At 41.9% G+C, this 16,423-nt stretch overlaps 2 protein-coding genes and 1 long non-coding RNA gene across 3 annotated transcripts in view; 2 read left to right on the top strand and 1 right to left on the bottom strand.

The window, feature by feature from the left end:
* Positions 1-501: 501 nt before the first annotated feature.
* LOC135101079 (valine--tRNA ligase, mitochondrial-like) lies at positions 502-6,293 on the top strand. Its single transcript, XM_064004652.1, has 8 exons — positions 502-625; positions 1,065-1,245; positions 1,748-1,999; positions 2,601-2,823; positions 3,181-3,289; positions 3,942-4,076; positions 5,188-5,259; positions 5,911-6,293. Exons 1-7 carry the CDS (start codon positions 502-504, stop codon positions 5,232-5,234), a joined length of 1,071 nt encoding a protein of 356 aa, XP_063860722.1. The 3' UTR covers positions 5,235-5,259; positions 5,911-6,293.
* Positions 6,294-6,400: 107 nt separating this feature from the next.
* On the top strand, positions 6,401-10,861 carry LOC135101665 (uncharacterized). Its single transcript, XR_010269356.1, has 2 exons — positions 6,401-7,090; positions 9,770-10,861. It is a non-coding gene; the product is annotated as an uncharacterized LOC135101665 (long non-coding RNA).
* Positions 10,862-11,949: 1,088 nt separating this feature from the next.
* Positions 11,950-16,423, bottom strand: part of LOC135101078 (uncharacterized) — a 44,852-nt gene continuing 40,378 nt past the window's right edge. The window contains exon 8 of the mRNA XM_064004651.1: positions 11,950-13,068. Within this exon, the coding sequence (XP_063860721.1) occupies positions 13,011-13,068 (58 nt within the window). The 3' untranslated portion in view covers positions 11,950-13,010. The remainder of the gene's footprint in view (positions 13,069-16,423) is intronic.

The following is a 16,423-nucleotide window of genomic DNA, read 5'->3' as shown; positions in this document are numbered from 1 at the left end:
TTTATATTAATTCAGTTAGGTTAAGTTAGGTTAAGTCTCTCTCTCTCTCTCTCTCTCTCTCTCTCTCTCTCTCTCTCTCTCTCTCTCTCTCTCTCTCTCTCTCTCTCTCTCTCTCTCTCTCTCTCTCTCTCTCTCTCTCTCTCTCTCTCTCTCTCTCTCTCTCTCTCTCTCTCTCTCTCTCATTAAAATTAACTTAACCCATTCTGTCACATGTTAATATATATTTCTCTCTCTCTCTCTCTCTCTCTCTCTCTCTCTCTCTCTCTCTCTCTCTCTCTCTCTCTCTCTCTCTCTCTCTCTCTCTCTCTCTCTCTCTCTCTCTCTCTCTCTCTCATTAAAATCAAGTTAACCCCTTCTGTCCCATGTTAATATCTCTCTCTCTCTCTCTCTCTCTCTCTCTCTCTCTCTCTCTCTCTCTCTCTCTCTCTCTCTCTCTCTCTCTCTCTCTCTCTCTCTCTCTCTCTCTCTCTCTCTCTCTCTCTCTCTCTGATGCAGGCACAGATGCAGGGTGGTGAGGCAGTGTTCATCCCAGGGGCACACCACACAGGGTCAGCAACACAGATGGTGGTGGAGAGGCACCTGTGGGACGCCCAGGGGAACACCAAACACGACCTTGACAGACAGAGTGAGTGAGTGTTGCCTTGAGAAAACTAGAATGATAGAGAGACATGAATATACAAAACTGTGTGTGTGTGTGTGTGCGTGTGTGTGTATGTGTGTGTGTAATTTTTCAATGCTGTCAAAATAGTTACCCAGTGTTCTGTTTTCTTGGGCAGTAGACTGTGTACAACTAACTTACATATTTAAAAGACAAATTTGCCTTTTTTTGCAGGTTTATTGATGAAGTGTGGAAGAAGAGGAGGAAGGAACAATGATATTCGACCAGCTGCGGCATCTGGGGGCTTCACTTGACTGGGACAGCTGGGACATGGATGCAGCGAGAGACTGGCCTGTGTGTCTGTCTGTACATCCGTAAGCATACCTGTCCTTGTAACCTCTGACACGCACACACACACACACGCGCGCACAAACAAGAAATTTCACCAAAACACTTTTCCTCGCAGTGACGGAAGCGTTTGTCCGTCCGTACGATGCTGGGCTGGTGTACCGCAAGGAGGCTCTCGTCAACTGGTGCTGCAGCCTTCAGTCGGCCATCTTGGACATTGAAGTGGACCACCTGCACCTGACAGGACCCACGGAGCTGGCAGTCCCGGGGTACAGCAAACCGGTCAGCTTCGGAAAGATGTGGGACTTCCCTTACAGACTGGCAGACTCAGGTAGGTGGTGAAGGGGTAACCAAACAGGTGTACTGACTTAATTAGGTAATAGAGGAGGGACTTCACTTTCTCCAAGACTATTTGCAAAGACCACAGAGATACCTAGCTGGGTTCTCAAGATTAATAATGTAGAAATGTTGTTAATCTATCAGTAGAACCATTAAAACATTCTTGAAAACCTTTATTATTTCATCATGAGTATTTTTCAAGGCCACAGAGATACCTAGCTGGGTTCTCAAGAGTGTTTCTCCTGTTAATAATATAGAAATGTTGTTAATCTGTCACTAAAACTTTAAAAACATTCTTAAAAACCTGTGTAGCTTCATCTAGAGTCCTTTTGAAATAGTGGTGCTGAGGTTTCAGTGGTGAGGCCTTAGATGGTGAAAGGTGTTGATAATATTGGCATATTGAGTATTGAGCTATGATAGTATTTGTCACAAAGTCTTGCTAATGATGAACTGTCTACACAGGTTGTTCGGTGCAAGGAGTCGGCACAGGAGGCGTCCGAGGCTGTGCAGAGCGGCTGTCTCAACTTGGTGCCACAGCTGCACAGGAGGGCTTGGCATAGCTGGCTGGACAACATCACAGACTGGTGTGTCTCCCGGCAGCTCTGGTGGGGCCGCAGAATGCCAGTGTACCACATTACTGCAGCAGATGGCGAGGAGGTGTGGGTGGCGGCTGCTCGGAGGAGGATGCAAGGCGGAAGGCTGTGGAGAAGGAAGGTGTGTGTGTGTGTGTGTGTGTTTACCTAGTGTTAGTTCGGATGGTCTGATATATGGCAGAAATTTTACTTTTTTATTGTTTTTCCTTCAGTTGATATACTTTCTTTGTGTTGTATCTCCTAGTGTTCCTATTATCAGTATTACCTTGGGGCAAAGCTGTACCAAATTGTAGTTTTTCTGTACAGTTGAGGTGCAGTCCTTGTCTGTATCACCTTTATTAACCTACTCTGGGTTCCCTTCTATATTTCTGTGAGGAAAAACTGCATTATTTTATATCATTCAAGTGTGTGTGTGTGTGTGTGTGTTTGTGTGTCTGTCTGTCTGTCTGTCTTATTTTATTCTAATTGGATGACCTGACTTGACCTGAATATAAGGAGAAGGAGGAGGAGGAGGTAGAAGAAGAAAAGAAGAGGAGGAAGAGGATGATAAAGAGAAAGTGTGTGTGTGTGTGTGTGTGTGTGTGTGTGTGTGTGTGTGTGTGTGTGTGTGTGCGCAAACCCTCATTAAAAAAATAAACTTCATGTAGCAATAGATGAATGAAAGTCTTGACGGCTACATTAATAATCGCAACTTTCCGTCTTCACCCTGTGCTCCTCCCCAGGCACACCCTTGACCTCCATGTCCACCCAGCAGGAGGAAGATCTGGACACCTGTTACTCCTCTGGTCCCTCCCTTTGCCTCGCTGGGCTGGCCAGGTCAGGGGAGGGGGAGAGGACCATGCTCGCTTCTACGCAACGACCTTGAAGACGGGTCACGGCATCCTCTTGTGGGTGGCTCAGGTGGTCATGCCGGGACTCGACTTGACGGGGAGGCTTTCCTTTGAGGTGAGGTCGTCTGGGTCTTGGTCTCCTGGTTCTGTCCTCTCTTATTAATCTTGTTTTTGTTCCTTTGTCTTATGTATTATCACAAACTCTGGTAACTAATTGTAGGCGTGTTAATTAGTCCATATATTCATTGGGTATATAACTAAAATATCTGTTAATACTGTAAACTCTAGCATTACTAATTGTTTGATAAAAAGATGCAGATTTCAGAAGGCTAATAATGTTTATAGATGGCAATAGATTGAAAGAATTGACTACCTGTGTGTTTCCTTTCCTTCCTCTTATGTAACGTGATATTAATTGTTACCAGTATTGCCTGTGTTATATCACCTGTGTTATATGACCCTCCCTCCCCAGACTGTGCTGCTGCATGGCCTCCAGGGTGATTGGTGGCGGCCACAAGACGTCCAAGTCCTGGGGCAGTGTGATAGACCCCCTGGATGTCATCAGTGGGGCGTCCCTGGAGGTGTGTGACTTTGCTGGTGCTGTGTGTTCTGTACTGGTGTTCATTGGCTGTGGTGAGCAGTACCTTGGACAGCAGGTGATACATGAATATTTGTTAAAGCCTCTTACCAAGTGTATTTTTTTGAAGGAATGATGTAAAGAGAGAGAGAGAGAGAGATTTTTGAAGGAGCAATAAAGAGAGAGAGAGAATTTTTTGAAGGAGCACTAAAGAGAGAGAGAGAATTTTTGAAGGAGCACTAAAGAGAGAGAGAGAATTTTTGAAGTAGCTAAAGAGGGAGAGAGAATTTTTGAAGGAGCACTAAAGAGAGAGAGAGAATTTTTGAAGGAGCACTAAAGAGAGAGAGAGAGAATTTTTGAAGTAGCACTAAAGAGGGAGAGAGAATTTTTGAAGGAGCACTAAAGAGAGAGAGAGAGAGAGAGAGAGAGAGAGAGAGAGAGAGATTTTTAGATGTTGATGTCAAAAATTGTGTTTATAATTCTATTTTCCTTCTTTTCTCCTTCTTTGTCTTTTCATCTCTTCCCTTTTCTTCCTTTCCCTCTTCTCTACTTCAATTTTTCCTGTTCATCTGTGTTCTCTGTTTTTCACCACATTTCATCCCTTCCCTCCTCCCTCTACACCCTCTTACCCTCTCACCACCCCCTCATGCCCTCAGGTACTGTGCGAGAGGGTGGAGGGGACCCTGAATGCAGAAGAGGTACTCGCTTGTGTCGTATGAAGTCCCCCACAGGCATCCCAGAGTGTGGAGCTGATGCCCTTCGCTCCACCCTGTGCTCCACCAGCTTCAGGAGTCAGTGTGGCATAGATAGATGTGGATGACTGTGGTGTCTTGTCTTGTGTGGAGTTACAAGGTTGGTGTATGGATGGGTAAATGAAGTAGAGATAAGATTTTAATTAGTGGTTTTGTAAGATTGGGTAGGAGTGCTGTTCGTCTTCAATCAAGGGCTGACGTGTTGTGTGTTGAGTGAATGAGGGTGAAAATTGTGTGTTTTGGTATATGTAGGAGATAAGATTTTAATTAGTGGTTTTGTAAGGTTGGGTAGGAGTGCTGTTCGTCTTCATCAAGGGCTGACGTGTTGTGTGTTGAGTGAATGAGGCTGAAAATTGTGTGTTTTGGTATATGTAGGAGATAAGATTTTAATTAGTGGTTTTGTAAGGTTGGGTAGGAGTGCTTCTTGTCTCCATAAAGGGCTGACATGTTGTGTGCTGAGTGAGTGTTTAAATATATTTGTAGGAGATAATATTTTAGTGGTTCTCTTCCCCAACAAGGGTTAACACATTGAAAGATTGTTGTGGGTGAGAGTAACGGTGAAAGTTGTGTGCCTTGTCTTGGTACATGTAAGAGATAAGCTTATAATAAGTGTATTTGTAAGGTTAAGACAGTAGTGTTTCCTCTTCCCCAACAAAGGTTAAGGTGTTGAAAGAGTGTTGTGAGTGTGAGGTGAGTGTGGAAAGCTGTGTGCCTTGCCTTGCTATGCGTTTGTATATTTCTCATAGCACTTTCCTGCCAGACCACCTGTGTGTGTGTGTGTGTGTGTGTGTGTGTGTGTGTGTGTGTGTGTGTGTGTGTTATATAAAATGCAAATAAATAACTACATTTCTCGACTGATGGGAGAAACACACTTTTAAAAGGCTCTATTCAAAGTAGCACAGGTTTTTAAGGATGTTTTTATTGTTTTAGTGACAAATTAACAACATTCCTACATTACTGTCAGGAGAAACACTCAAGAAAACCTCTGCTAATCATCTTTGTGGCCTTTGGAATCAATTGTGAGAGAGAGAGAGAGAGAGAGAGAGAGAGAGAGGAGAGAGAGAGAGAGAGAGAGAGAGAGAGAGAGAGAGAGAGCTAAACCAATTCAACTTGATATGAGAGAAAATCTAATTATCTTCCATTCCCACAGAACCGTCACCCCAAACAATGAGTGGTGGAGGGTGCGTTCTGCGTTGACAGCCAGCATGAGCGGTGACAGGAGGTGTGTGAGACGCATGACAGCTTTAGTGACAAGTTCATGCAGGCAGTGGTGCAATATTATTCCCTCAGCACTCTCATTCACTTTGAGGGCTTGGAAACCACAGTGCCTTCAGATTTGTGGAGAAGTGTGTGTGTGTGTGTGTGTGTGTGTGTGTGTGATAGTTATATTAGTTGTTTAAATCATGCTGGGCTAATATCTATCCCTCTATCAATGTGTGTGTGTGTGTGTGTGTGTGTGTGTGTGTGTGTGTGTGTGTGTGTGTGTGTTTTTGATAGTTATATTAGTTGTTTAAATCATGCTGGGCTAATATCTATCCCTCTATCAATGTGTGTGTGTGTGTGTGTGTGTGTGTGTGTGTGTGTGTGTGTGTGTGTGTGTGTGTGTGTGTGTGTTTACCTATTGCACGAGACAGGGGAAGAGGGAAGAGGAGGAGAGGAGAGGTGCTTGGGAGATGAAAATGTATGTGTGTATGTGTGTATGGAATATTTTCCCTATCATACACAAAAACACCCTTGAAATCCTATATATATCTTGCCATAGAACACACTTACTCTCTCCCACGTGCCCACTCCCTCTCTCCCACCCTCTCACCTCCCACACACCTGTATACCGCGTCCTGCAGCCTCAATGCACTCACCCCTTCTTTTCCAGCCATGGGTGCCTTGCCTCCTCGCACCACCACCACAAGCACCACCACTCCTGCCATCACCTACAAGGGGGAGACTGTGATGTGGCTGCAGGTGGATAGGTGAGGCATTGTTCTGGTGTTGGTGTGTGGTGTAGCATTATCTTGAAATCCACAGGCCTTCCACAGCCTTCCCACTGGTCTCCTTGTCCTGTCCTCCTCCACACAGCATCCACAGGCCTTCCACAGCCTTCCCACTGGTCTCCTTGTCCTGTCCTCCTCCACACAGCATCCACAGGCCTTCCACAGCCTTCCCACTGGTCTCCTTGTCCTGTCCTCCTCCACACAGCATCCACAGGCCTTCCACAGCCTTCCCACTGGTCTCCTTGTCCTGTCCTCCTCCACACACCATTCACAGGCCTAAACCTAACCAACCTAACCTAACGTAACCTAGCCTAACCTAACTTAACCTAACTTATCCTAATCTAACCTCACACCCACAGGTTCGGAGGGCCTCCAGAGAGCTGCCCAGAGTGAAGCTTGTGGTATAGAGGGACAGCTGCTGATTATCAAGCTTATGGAGTGACTGGAAGAAAGTGGGAGGAGCCTGGAAGGAGTGGTGGAGGTACAGTACTTGGAGAAAATCCCTCCACCATGACGACTGGGTGTCTGCTGTACAGTCCACCGACCAATGGTGAGAGAGAGAGAGAGCGAGAGAGAGAGAGAGATTATTATTATAGTTTATTGACAGAATTTTGCGATTACAAGAAGCTTAAAGTAAAAATCATTTCACTAAAAGAGAGAGAGAGAGAGAGTCTTGATAGAGAGTCTTGATAGAGAGAGAGAGAGAGAGAGAGAGAGAGAGAGAGAGAGAGAGAGAGTCTTGATAGATAATATTGAGCACAGTCTTCACCGCTGGGTCGACTGTGGGGGCTGCGCTACTCCGGTTGGTGGCCGGTTGGTGGCCGTGGCTGTTCACGCACTAGCTCTTGCTGTGGCTGGCATGCTGTTCTGTCCTCTCTTGTTCCAGGAATTGCTGTCTGAGGTGTGTGTGTGTGTGTGTAGAAGCCACCATCATCAACCACAGCAGGTGATAATGATGTTTCCTGCTTTCATCCTCATTGGGGCTAGCCAGACCAACTTGGGGCTGTACTGGGGTGACGCTGTGTGCCTCAGGTGTATCTGGAGGGCTGAGATAGTGAGAAGGTAACAATTAAAAAGGACTAGTGTACACTTAAACCATTACAAACACTATGTAATGCTGGTATACACACACAAACACTGGTTTACACATAGAGACATATATAAACACTTGCTATGGTTTGTATACTCTTAGAAACACACATAAACTCTTAATAAGTCTAGTATACACACAAACTTGTATACAAACACTAGTATATATTTAGAGGACACATCCAAATCTTTGCTAAGTCTGATATAAGCACATAAACTCATAAGATGCTGGTATATGCTTGGAAATCTATACACACATTTGGTTAGGCTAGTATACACAAATCTATACATATATTAGGAATTTATTGAATGATTGAGATGATTAGTACTCTCTCTCTCTCTCTCTCTCTCTCTCTCTCTCTCTCTCTCTCTCTCTCTCTCTCTCTCTCTCTCTCTCTCTCTCTTTCTCTCATATCCTTTGTCTATCTCAAATTTTCTCTTTTAATCCCTCCCTCTCTGTCTGTCTGTCTGTCTGTCTGTCTGTCTGTCTGTCTGTCTGTCCCACACTTCAATACACCCTTCCTGTCTTCATACACTTTAGTACACCCTTCCTGTCTGCCCCTGGACCTTAATACACCCTGTATCACCCTTGCATCTCATTAAACTATCCATATTTGTCCATCCTCAATAAACCCTGTCTAATTTCCCTGTCCGGCTGTTTGTCTCATCTTACTACACCCTGTCTCTCCCTGCTTCTTGTTGCACCCTTCCTTTCCCCTACTCCTCAATACTCCCTTCTCACCCTGTGTCATGTGTAAATATTTAAATATTTATATTCATTTGTGGCATTCTTCATGTGTTTTTGGGGTCAGTTTTGAGTGTGTTTGGGTGTGTTTTGGGGTGTTTTGGGTGTGTTTTGGGGTGTTTGGGTCAATTTTTGATGAGTTTGGGTGTGTTTTGGGGTGATTTGGGTCAGTTTTGGGTGTGTTTTGGGTGTGTTTTGGGGTGTTTTGGTCAGTATTGGATGAGTTTGGGTGTGTTTTGGGGTGTTTTTGGGTGTGTTTCGGGGTGTTTTGGTCAGTTTTGAGTGTGTTTTGGGTGTGTTTTGGTGAGTTTTGGGTGTGTTTTGGGTGTGTTTTTGGGGTGTTTTGGTCATTTTTGGGTGTGTTTGGGTGTGTTTTTGGGGTGTTTTGGATGAGTTTGGGTGTGTTTTGGGGTATTTTGGTCAGTTTTGATGAGTTTGGGTGTGTTTTGAGGTGTTTCACGTGTTTTTTTTGGGTATTTTAAAGGAGTTTGGGTGTGTTTTGGTGGCTAGGGGTGTGCTGTGGGTGGATAAGACTGTTTTTTGGGTGTTTAAGTGGGTGTGCATGTGTTTTGGGGTGTTTTGGATGTGTTTTGGGGTGTAGAGAGATGGACGTGATGTGTGCAAGGTGCCTCAGTCCCCTGGATGGGTGTAGCAGTGTGTGGTGGTGCTGTCTGGGTCTCGTGGTGTGGGGAGTGCATGGAAAAGGAACAGATAATTTAGGGCAGTTTATCATATTTAATTATTTTGTTTATTAATTTATTTACTATTATCATTATTTTTTATTGTTTTTAATTAAAGGGGGGTTAATTTTTACGTTCATCTTTTGTGTTCGGGAGTGGTTAGTGCTTGTTGACAAAAAAATGGAGATCGTTTTATTTTTTAGTGTGGAAATTGTCGCAGTTTGTCAGGTGTTGATTGGTGTTGAGAGTCCCAGGTCCCGTCTAGCCCTCTGTCATAAAATGAACAATAAAGGGTTGATTTTCACTGATAGTTTATTTCCTTTAACGTAAACATGTAATGATATAGTTTTGTCTGTGTCTCCTGATGGTATGGCACTCTTGGCTAATATTTAACTAATTATATTCATGTCATTATATGAATAACTAATAACAATTCACTATCCTGCAGGTACTGTCAAGTCTATCGAAACATCAGCACGTCAATTGAGAGTCATGGATTTCAAGGGATTCCGATTTATTGCTGCTTCCTTCTCAATTTTAATAGTTCAGATAGACATTGCGTGTGGGGCACTGCTATTTACGAAGAACTGGAGGGTCACAGAAAGAAAGGGATGTTATATTCGTAATCTACGCAAAAAATAACTCTAGAAAAACAAACCACAGCATCTCTATTCATCCATTCTGTGTGTCTTCTCTTCTCTCTCTCTCTCTCTCCACTCTTAATGCTGCTATGGGTCTCTGGGCTGGAGTACATCACAGAAAGATTGACACAGACTTATATATGAGAGGATGTTGTCTGTAACTATTGCTATGGGGACATTGCAAGTTTGTGGGCTGTAGTCAATGATTAAGTGTGTCCTCTATAGCATACTTAAAAACCACAACACACACACACACACACACACACACACACACACACACACACACACACACACACACACACACACACACACACACACACACACACACACACACACACACACACACACACACACACACACACACACACTCTCTCTCTCTCTCTCTCTCTCTCTCTCTCTCTCTCTCTCTCTCTCTCTCTCTCTCTCTCTCTCTCTCTCTCTCTCTCTCTCTCTACAGACTCACTATTTCCTAACCCTTGCCTGAAACAAATGAAAAACTTTTATCCCTTCTCCAATCACATTTTAATTTTCTACTGACAGTCACAATCCCACAGTATATGTAGTAAATTTCAACTTTTACTTTCAGATTACCTTGTTGTTGATGTGCAGTCTTACTATGTGGGCGATGAACACCTCTGGGACATGACGAGCAGATGCCCATCCAGCACAGCTGGATGGGCATCTGTGTAAGTAGCTGTGTAGCTGGCATGAACGTTGCAGTCTTCATGATGTACTAGTGGGACAAACAAGAAGTGATGGTGTTGAGCCACTGTAATAGGGATGTTTATGGTTTAAGGATAGGAAGTCACTGTCAAGATCATCTGCAAGTTCAAATGGTCACCTAACAATTGCATCTTAGTAGAAAAACACAAAGAGGAAGTTTATGCAAGTTTTTATCCTTATATGAAAATGTTGCTAGTGTTAACATATAAAATTGTATTGCATCAAAGCCCCATACATTACTGTCTCTATCCAGTATGAGACCGGTGTTCAGGATAACAAGAAGCCGGCATTGCTCAAGCTGGACCACATTTCATCCATTTATACATACTTTTTATTATTAAAGCTTATCTTGTAATTATTGCTGAAGACATTGACTCATTTATTTATTTATTTATGACTTAGAACTATGATAAAGCTATGGATTGATATAATTCCTGATTTGTTTCCATTCTTGTCTCCGCTTGTCCATCCCTGAGTGGTCAGAAGCGGTGCTCCACTGATGATGTGGAAGCCTGAGACAGCCAATCATTTAATGGGCTAGGTTACCTTTTGTCACCATTCTTCTGTGTGTCACTCACTACGTTTGGAAATGTTTACCTGTTCTATTTAATTTGTTGGTTATAATAATGTTTATGGTCAATAAACTATTTATAAAACTATTTATCTGTGTCAGTATGATAAAAGCAGTTATTGTTGTTGTTGTTATTGTTATTATTATTAGTATTATTATTATTATTATCATTATTATTATTATTACACATTTTCCTCCTTGTATTTAAATATTATTATTATTATTATTATTATTATTATTATTATTATTATTATTATTATTATTATTATTATTATTATTATTACACATTTTCCTCCTTGTATTTAAATATTATTATTATTATTATTATTATTATTATTATTATCATGGATTTTTCTTGTATATAAATAAAATATTGTAACTGATTATTATCTTTTTTTTATCATTCATGTAGACTCAAACTCTCTCTCTCTCTCTCTCTCTCTCTCTCTCTCTCTCACGAATAAAATGACTGGTGAGGAACTCTAATCATTAAAGTGCTAAAAATTCCACTAAACCACGAGAAATAAATTATTAAGCCGTTCATTGCAAGGGCCACAGTCAGAAAGTGAAAAAATAAAAAATAAAAATCCTTAAATACCGAGGCTAAGTAAAACATAAGGAATTAGACAAATGATAATTAATAAACACATAAGGAATAATTAATAAACAAAAATTAAGCCAGGAAGACCATTATAATTATTGCAAGGAGACAATATGTATGTATATGTAATTCGAGGTTAAAATGGCTCAAATCTGGTCAAAAAAAGCACATCAATAGTATGCCATAAGTGAAGGTGTTCCTCAAGGCAGGGAAGGTTGGGGGGGGGGGGTGGCAAATGAATAGGGGAGGGGCTATGAACTATTGGGGGGGGTAACAGTCCCAATGACTATTAATTAATGACGCATCCCAATTTAGCGTGTGTTAATTTTCGCGTTGTGATAATCTAAAGGTTTTCTCGCGTTTTTTTTATTATTTCTTTATTTATTTTATTTTATTTATTTATTTTATTTGGCAGGTGTTATATATATATATATATATATATATATATATATATATATATATATATATATATATATATATATATATATATATATATATATATATATATATATATATATATATATATATTATATATTATATATATATATATATTATATATACACGCAATTACAGATGTTTGATGATAAAAACGGATAATGCCTACATATACCGAATCTGTATTGCCACAATATATAATTTACTATGTATGTTAATATCGGAATACATGAACTGGAACTTAATTCCAGTTCATATATATATATATATATATATATATATATATATATATATATATATATATATATATATATATATATATATATATATATATATATATATATATATATATATATATATATATATATATATTATATATTATATATATCAGCATTTCATAGGTATAGAAATATGGGTAAGAAAATATATCTGTAAATTCAGGTGTTCATTTATTAAGCAGTACATAATTATGCTACTTGAAAACATGAAATAAAAGTAGGTTTTGTTAAAAGGTATCCATGATGGACTGTGCACTGGGTTGTATCAGTCAAACAGCCTTTGAACCAGGAATGTGCCATAATGATGCAGTTTTTGCAGAAGTATACTGCGGTTGACACTACAAAAGCCTCTGGAGAAGATTGAGAATGCTGATAATTTGTCATCAAGAGATTATTAGAGATGGGAGGGAAATTGATTTAGAACATGATAGGTGTTATGATAATGCACAGTTCATCATGGGTACAAGGGATTTTTGTTCTTTGTATCAAAACAGGGACTTAAATTCACTTTTCCTGAAAATCTCTCACACTCATTCACCTCCTGTTTGTTTTGAAGAGAGAGAGAGAGAGAGAGAGAGAGAGAGAGAGAGAGAGAGAGAGAGAGAGAGAGAGAGAGAGAGAGAGAGAGAGAGAGAGAGAGAGAGAGAGAGAGAGAGAGAGAGAGAGAGAGAAAATAAATAAATAAATAAAAAACCACTGTAGGCCACTTCATTCACAATGCCCAAAGAACTCGGCAACATGTAATGTAATGCTTACTTGATGCCATGAGAGAGAGAGAGAGAGAGAGAGAGAGAGAGAGAGAGAGAGAGAGAGAGAGAGAGAGAGAGAGAGAGAGAGAGAGAGAGAGAGAGAGAGAGAGAGAGAGAGAGAGAGAGAGAGAGAGAGAGAGAGAGAGAGAGAGCATCCAGTCAACAAGGCCATGGGAATAAAAATTATTAGTAAATGAGAGATGAAAGGATGGTGATAACAAGTGATAAATTAATGAGAAATGGAAGGATGGTGACAAGTGGATGGAAAAATTATGATAAATGAATGAGAAATGAGAGAATAATGATGATGGTAATGAATGGAATGTATGTAACCAAACCTAACCCAACTAAACAGTGTCAGTGCAGGAACTGTCAGTGTCAGGAACAGCATTGACAAGAGCAGGAACACTGGAAATGATAAAGAAAGGAACAGACACACCGACAGAGTTCCCTGCAGTGGTGTTCGCACATCAACTGGATGAGGGCATGCCAGAGATAACCAGGGAGTCTGTGCCAGTCTTGGTATCTCTGGAAATGAGTAGAAATGATATACAGCATTATGATAAAGAGGCTGAGAGGGACAAGTCACCGCACCTGACCAGATTCATCTAAGGGTGCCGATTGACTGATTGCTAGCTATTCACTTCATAGCCAGGAAATACCAGAATTTTGAAAAGCAACTCATGTAATCTATAAGAAACATGAAAAGTGACCCCAGCAAGTACAGGCCGGGCGGGCAGTTTGACTTATGTGATATGCAAAATACTGGAAACAGCAATTAAAGATATTGAATCATACACTTACCAGCAATCTATTCAGTGTGTACAGCAGTCTGGATTCCTGCCTGGGAGATGCACAGAACTGCAGGTGATAAGTGTTAAACAAGTGGACAGTGTTTAAACAAGGGCCTGGACACTGATAAAAGCATTCCATACTGTACCACACAACAAGTTATTATCAAAGCTAAAAAGTAACAGATTGAAGGAGGTGTGTTAAACTGGATAAAGTCAGTCTTGAGTAGAAGAAAGCAAGGGGAGCTTGTGAATGGGGAGGTAAGGTCGAGATATGGGCCAGGGAGAGGAAAAATTATTACCTCTATTAAGGAAAGAGGAAGGAAGGAAAGAAGGAAAGATGGACTAGAGGGAAGGTCAGCAGATGGGAGGAGGAGGGGCAGAGAGTGGATCATTAGCTCTATAAAGGAGAGAGGCTGGAGGGAGACAGAAGGATGGGGAACAGAGGAATGCTCAGCTGATGGAGTGACAAGGAGTGGAGGAGTATTCATTCTATATAAAGGAGAGAGAAAGGAGGAAAAGTGATGGAAGGCTTGAGTGAAGGGATGGACAGTGGCTGAGGGGAGATAGAAGGAAACACACACACACACACACACACACACACACACACACACACACACACACACACACACACAGAGGCACATAGATGCTAAGGGAGGAAATCTGTCTGGGAACAACAAAAGTAGGTAAAGTCTCAGAAGTTTTAATATTAACCTGCCACACTTAATTCCTTTCTGTCTTCCTTCAGTCTCGTCCCCTTCCTTGCTAACAACCGCAATTTCAGAGGATTCAAGACTGAGGAAACACTTTGAACAATGGACACAAGTGCAGTATATTATTCTGTTATTCACCATGACTGTACCTCCATTTATAGTAAAGGGAGGAGGAGGAAAGTGCACTTGGTGGGCAAGAGAGCAAGGGAGAGGAAGAGAGGGAGAGGGAAGGAACAGGATAACAGGAAAGGGGTAAGGGGAGAGAGTGAGGGAGTGAGGAAACAATACGAGATGAAACTGGACATGAAGGGAGTGGATGGAGAGGGAGATGAGGAGAGGGGCAGGAGGTAGGGGGTGCATAGAAGCTCCGTTGAGTGAGAGGGGGGTCACAGTTGGGTGAGTGAGTGCGTGAGGGCACAGCAACACATGGTGGGGGGCATAACACACCTGCGGAAGGGAAGATGAGGCGGAGTAAGACCAAAAAATTACCTTATTCCTGCGAAACTTTCTCTCCCAAATGCTGACCATCAAGCCTTCAACTGTTGACACACACAAACCTAACCTAACCAACAATTACTGACATGGGAGACACAGGACACATGGCTGAGAGGACACACACACACACACACACACACACACATCCTAAAACACTTCTGTCTACACCTCCACTACTTTCAAAAGGCTCTAGTTGAAAGATAATAGGGATTTTAAGGGTGTTTTTATGATTCTAGTGACAGATTAACAAAATTTTCATATTATTAACTGGAAAAACAGTCTTGAGAACTTGGTTAATCATCCCTGTGGCTTTTGAAAATAGTCGTGGAGAGAGAGAAGTGTTTCTGGATACTGGCCATACATACATACATACACACACACACACCTCAGCAACACAATGATATATTTACATGACACCAGTATTGACACATGACAGGGAAAAATACATGCACAGAGGACATTAGAAGACATCAATTCATAAATAAACCACACTCATATAGACTTTGTATCCTACAATTCCTCGGATAGAACATGACAAGAGGGAGAGAGAAAACGGCTCAACACAAACACAAACACTTCAAAAACACACACACACACACACACACACACACACACACGTACAGACAGAAACACATAAAAGCAATGCATAAATTCAGGTCATAGGAAGACAAAGTTGCCAGTCAAACTAACAGAGGCACTTCATAAATCTTGGCCTCAATAAATTAAAAACTTTGAACTCCCCATAATTTGTTGAGCGTCTTTTTTTGGTAGTGTGCCTTTCAACCGATGCCTGGCACTGGAAAAACACCGTGCCGCCCTGCATCAAACTTTTCACTGCAACAAACTTTAGTGTCAGTGGTTCTGTCTGTCTTTCTGCCTGTCTGCCTGTCTCTTTCCTGTCCTTTCTTCCTGCCTGCCTGTTTCTGTCTCTGTCTGTGTGCTTGTCTTTTTTGGCCTTCCTTCCTGCCTGCCTTCCTGTTTCTGTCTGTCTATCTGCCTGCCTGCCTGCCTGTTTCTGTCTGTCTATCTGCCTGCCTGCCTCTTTCCTGTCCTCTTTCCTGTCCTTTCTTCCTGCCTGCCTGTTTCTGTCTCTGTCTGTGTGCTTGTCTTTTTTGGCCTTCCTTCCTGCCTGCCTGCCTGTTTCTGTCTGTCTATCTGCCTGCCTGCCTGCCTGTTTCTGTCTGTCTATCTGCCTGCCTGCCTGCCTGTTTCTGTCTGTCTATCTGCCTGCCTGCCTGCCTGTTTCTGTCTGTCTATCTGCCTGCCTGCCTGCCTGTTTCTGTCTGTCTATCTTCCTGCCTGCCTGCCTGTTTCTGTCTGTCTATCTGCCTGCCTGCCTGCCTGTTTCTGTCTGTCTATCTGCCTGCCTGCCTGCCTGTTTCTGTCTGTCTATCTGCCTGCTTGTCTCTTTTTGATATCCCTTCCTGCATCCCTGCCTGTCTATGAAACTTTCTATCTTTCTGCTTGCCTGCCTGTCTCTTTAGGCCTTCCTTTGTTTCCTGACCTGTCTGCCTGTCTATAAGTCTTTGTCTGTCTGTCTGTCTGTCTGTTTTTCTACCTCCATGTCTGTCTGTATGTCCTTCCTCCTGTCTGTCCGTGTATCAGCTGTCTGTCTTTCTTCCTGCACGTCTGTTTGTGTGTCTTTCTCTCTCAACTACAGTATATAATATCTGTTCATCCTTCACTTTACACACCAATAAAAGAAAGAAGCCCTGCATATACATAGAAACTCTTCCTGGTATTTCTGAAAGAAGAAACATTCTGTAGCAACACAAACAGCAACACTGGTTTCTTAATACTGCAACACACAAGTACACAGAAACACTCCCTCCTAGAAACACCCAACCCCTGCAACACACAGCCACACCTACACAAATCCCCCTC

This window comes from Scylla paramamosain, chromosome 6 (genome assembly GCF_035594125.1).
Source record: "Scylla paramamosain isolate STU-SP2022 chromosome 6, ASM3559412v1, whole genome shotgun sequence".
In the NCBI taxonomy this organism is placed as follows: Eukaryota; Metazoa; Arthropoda; class Malacostraca; order Decapoda; family Portunidae; genus Scylla; species Scylla paramamosain.
This window is presented reverse-complemented; position numbering and strand designations above follow the sequence as displayed.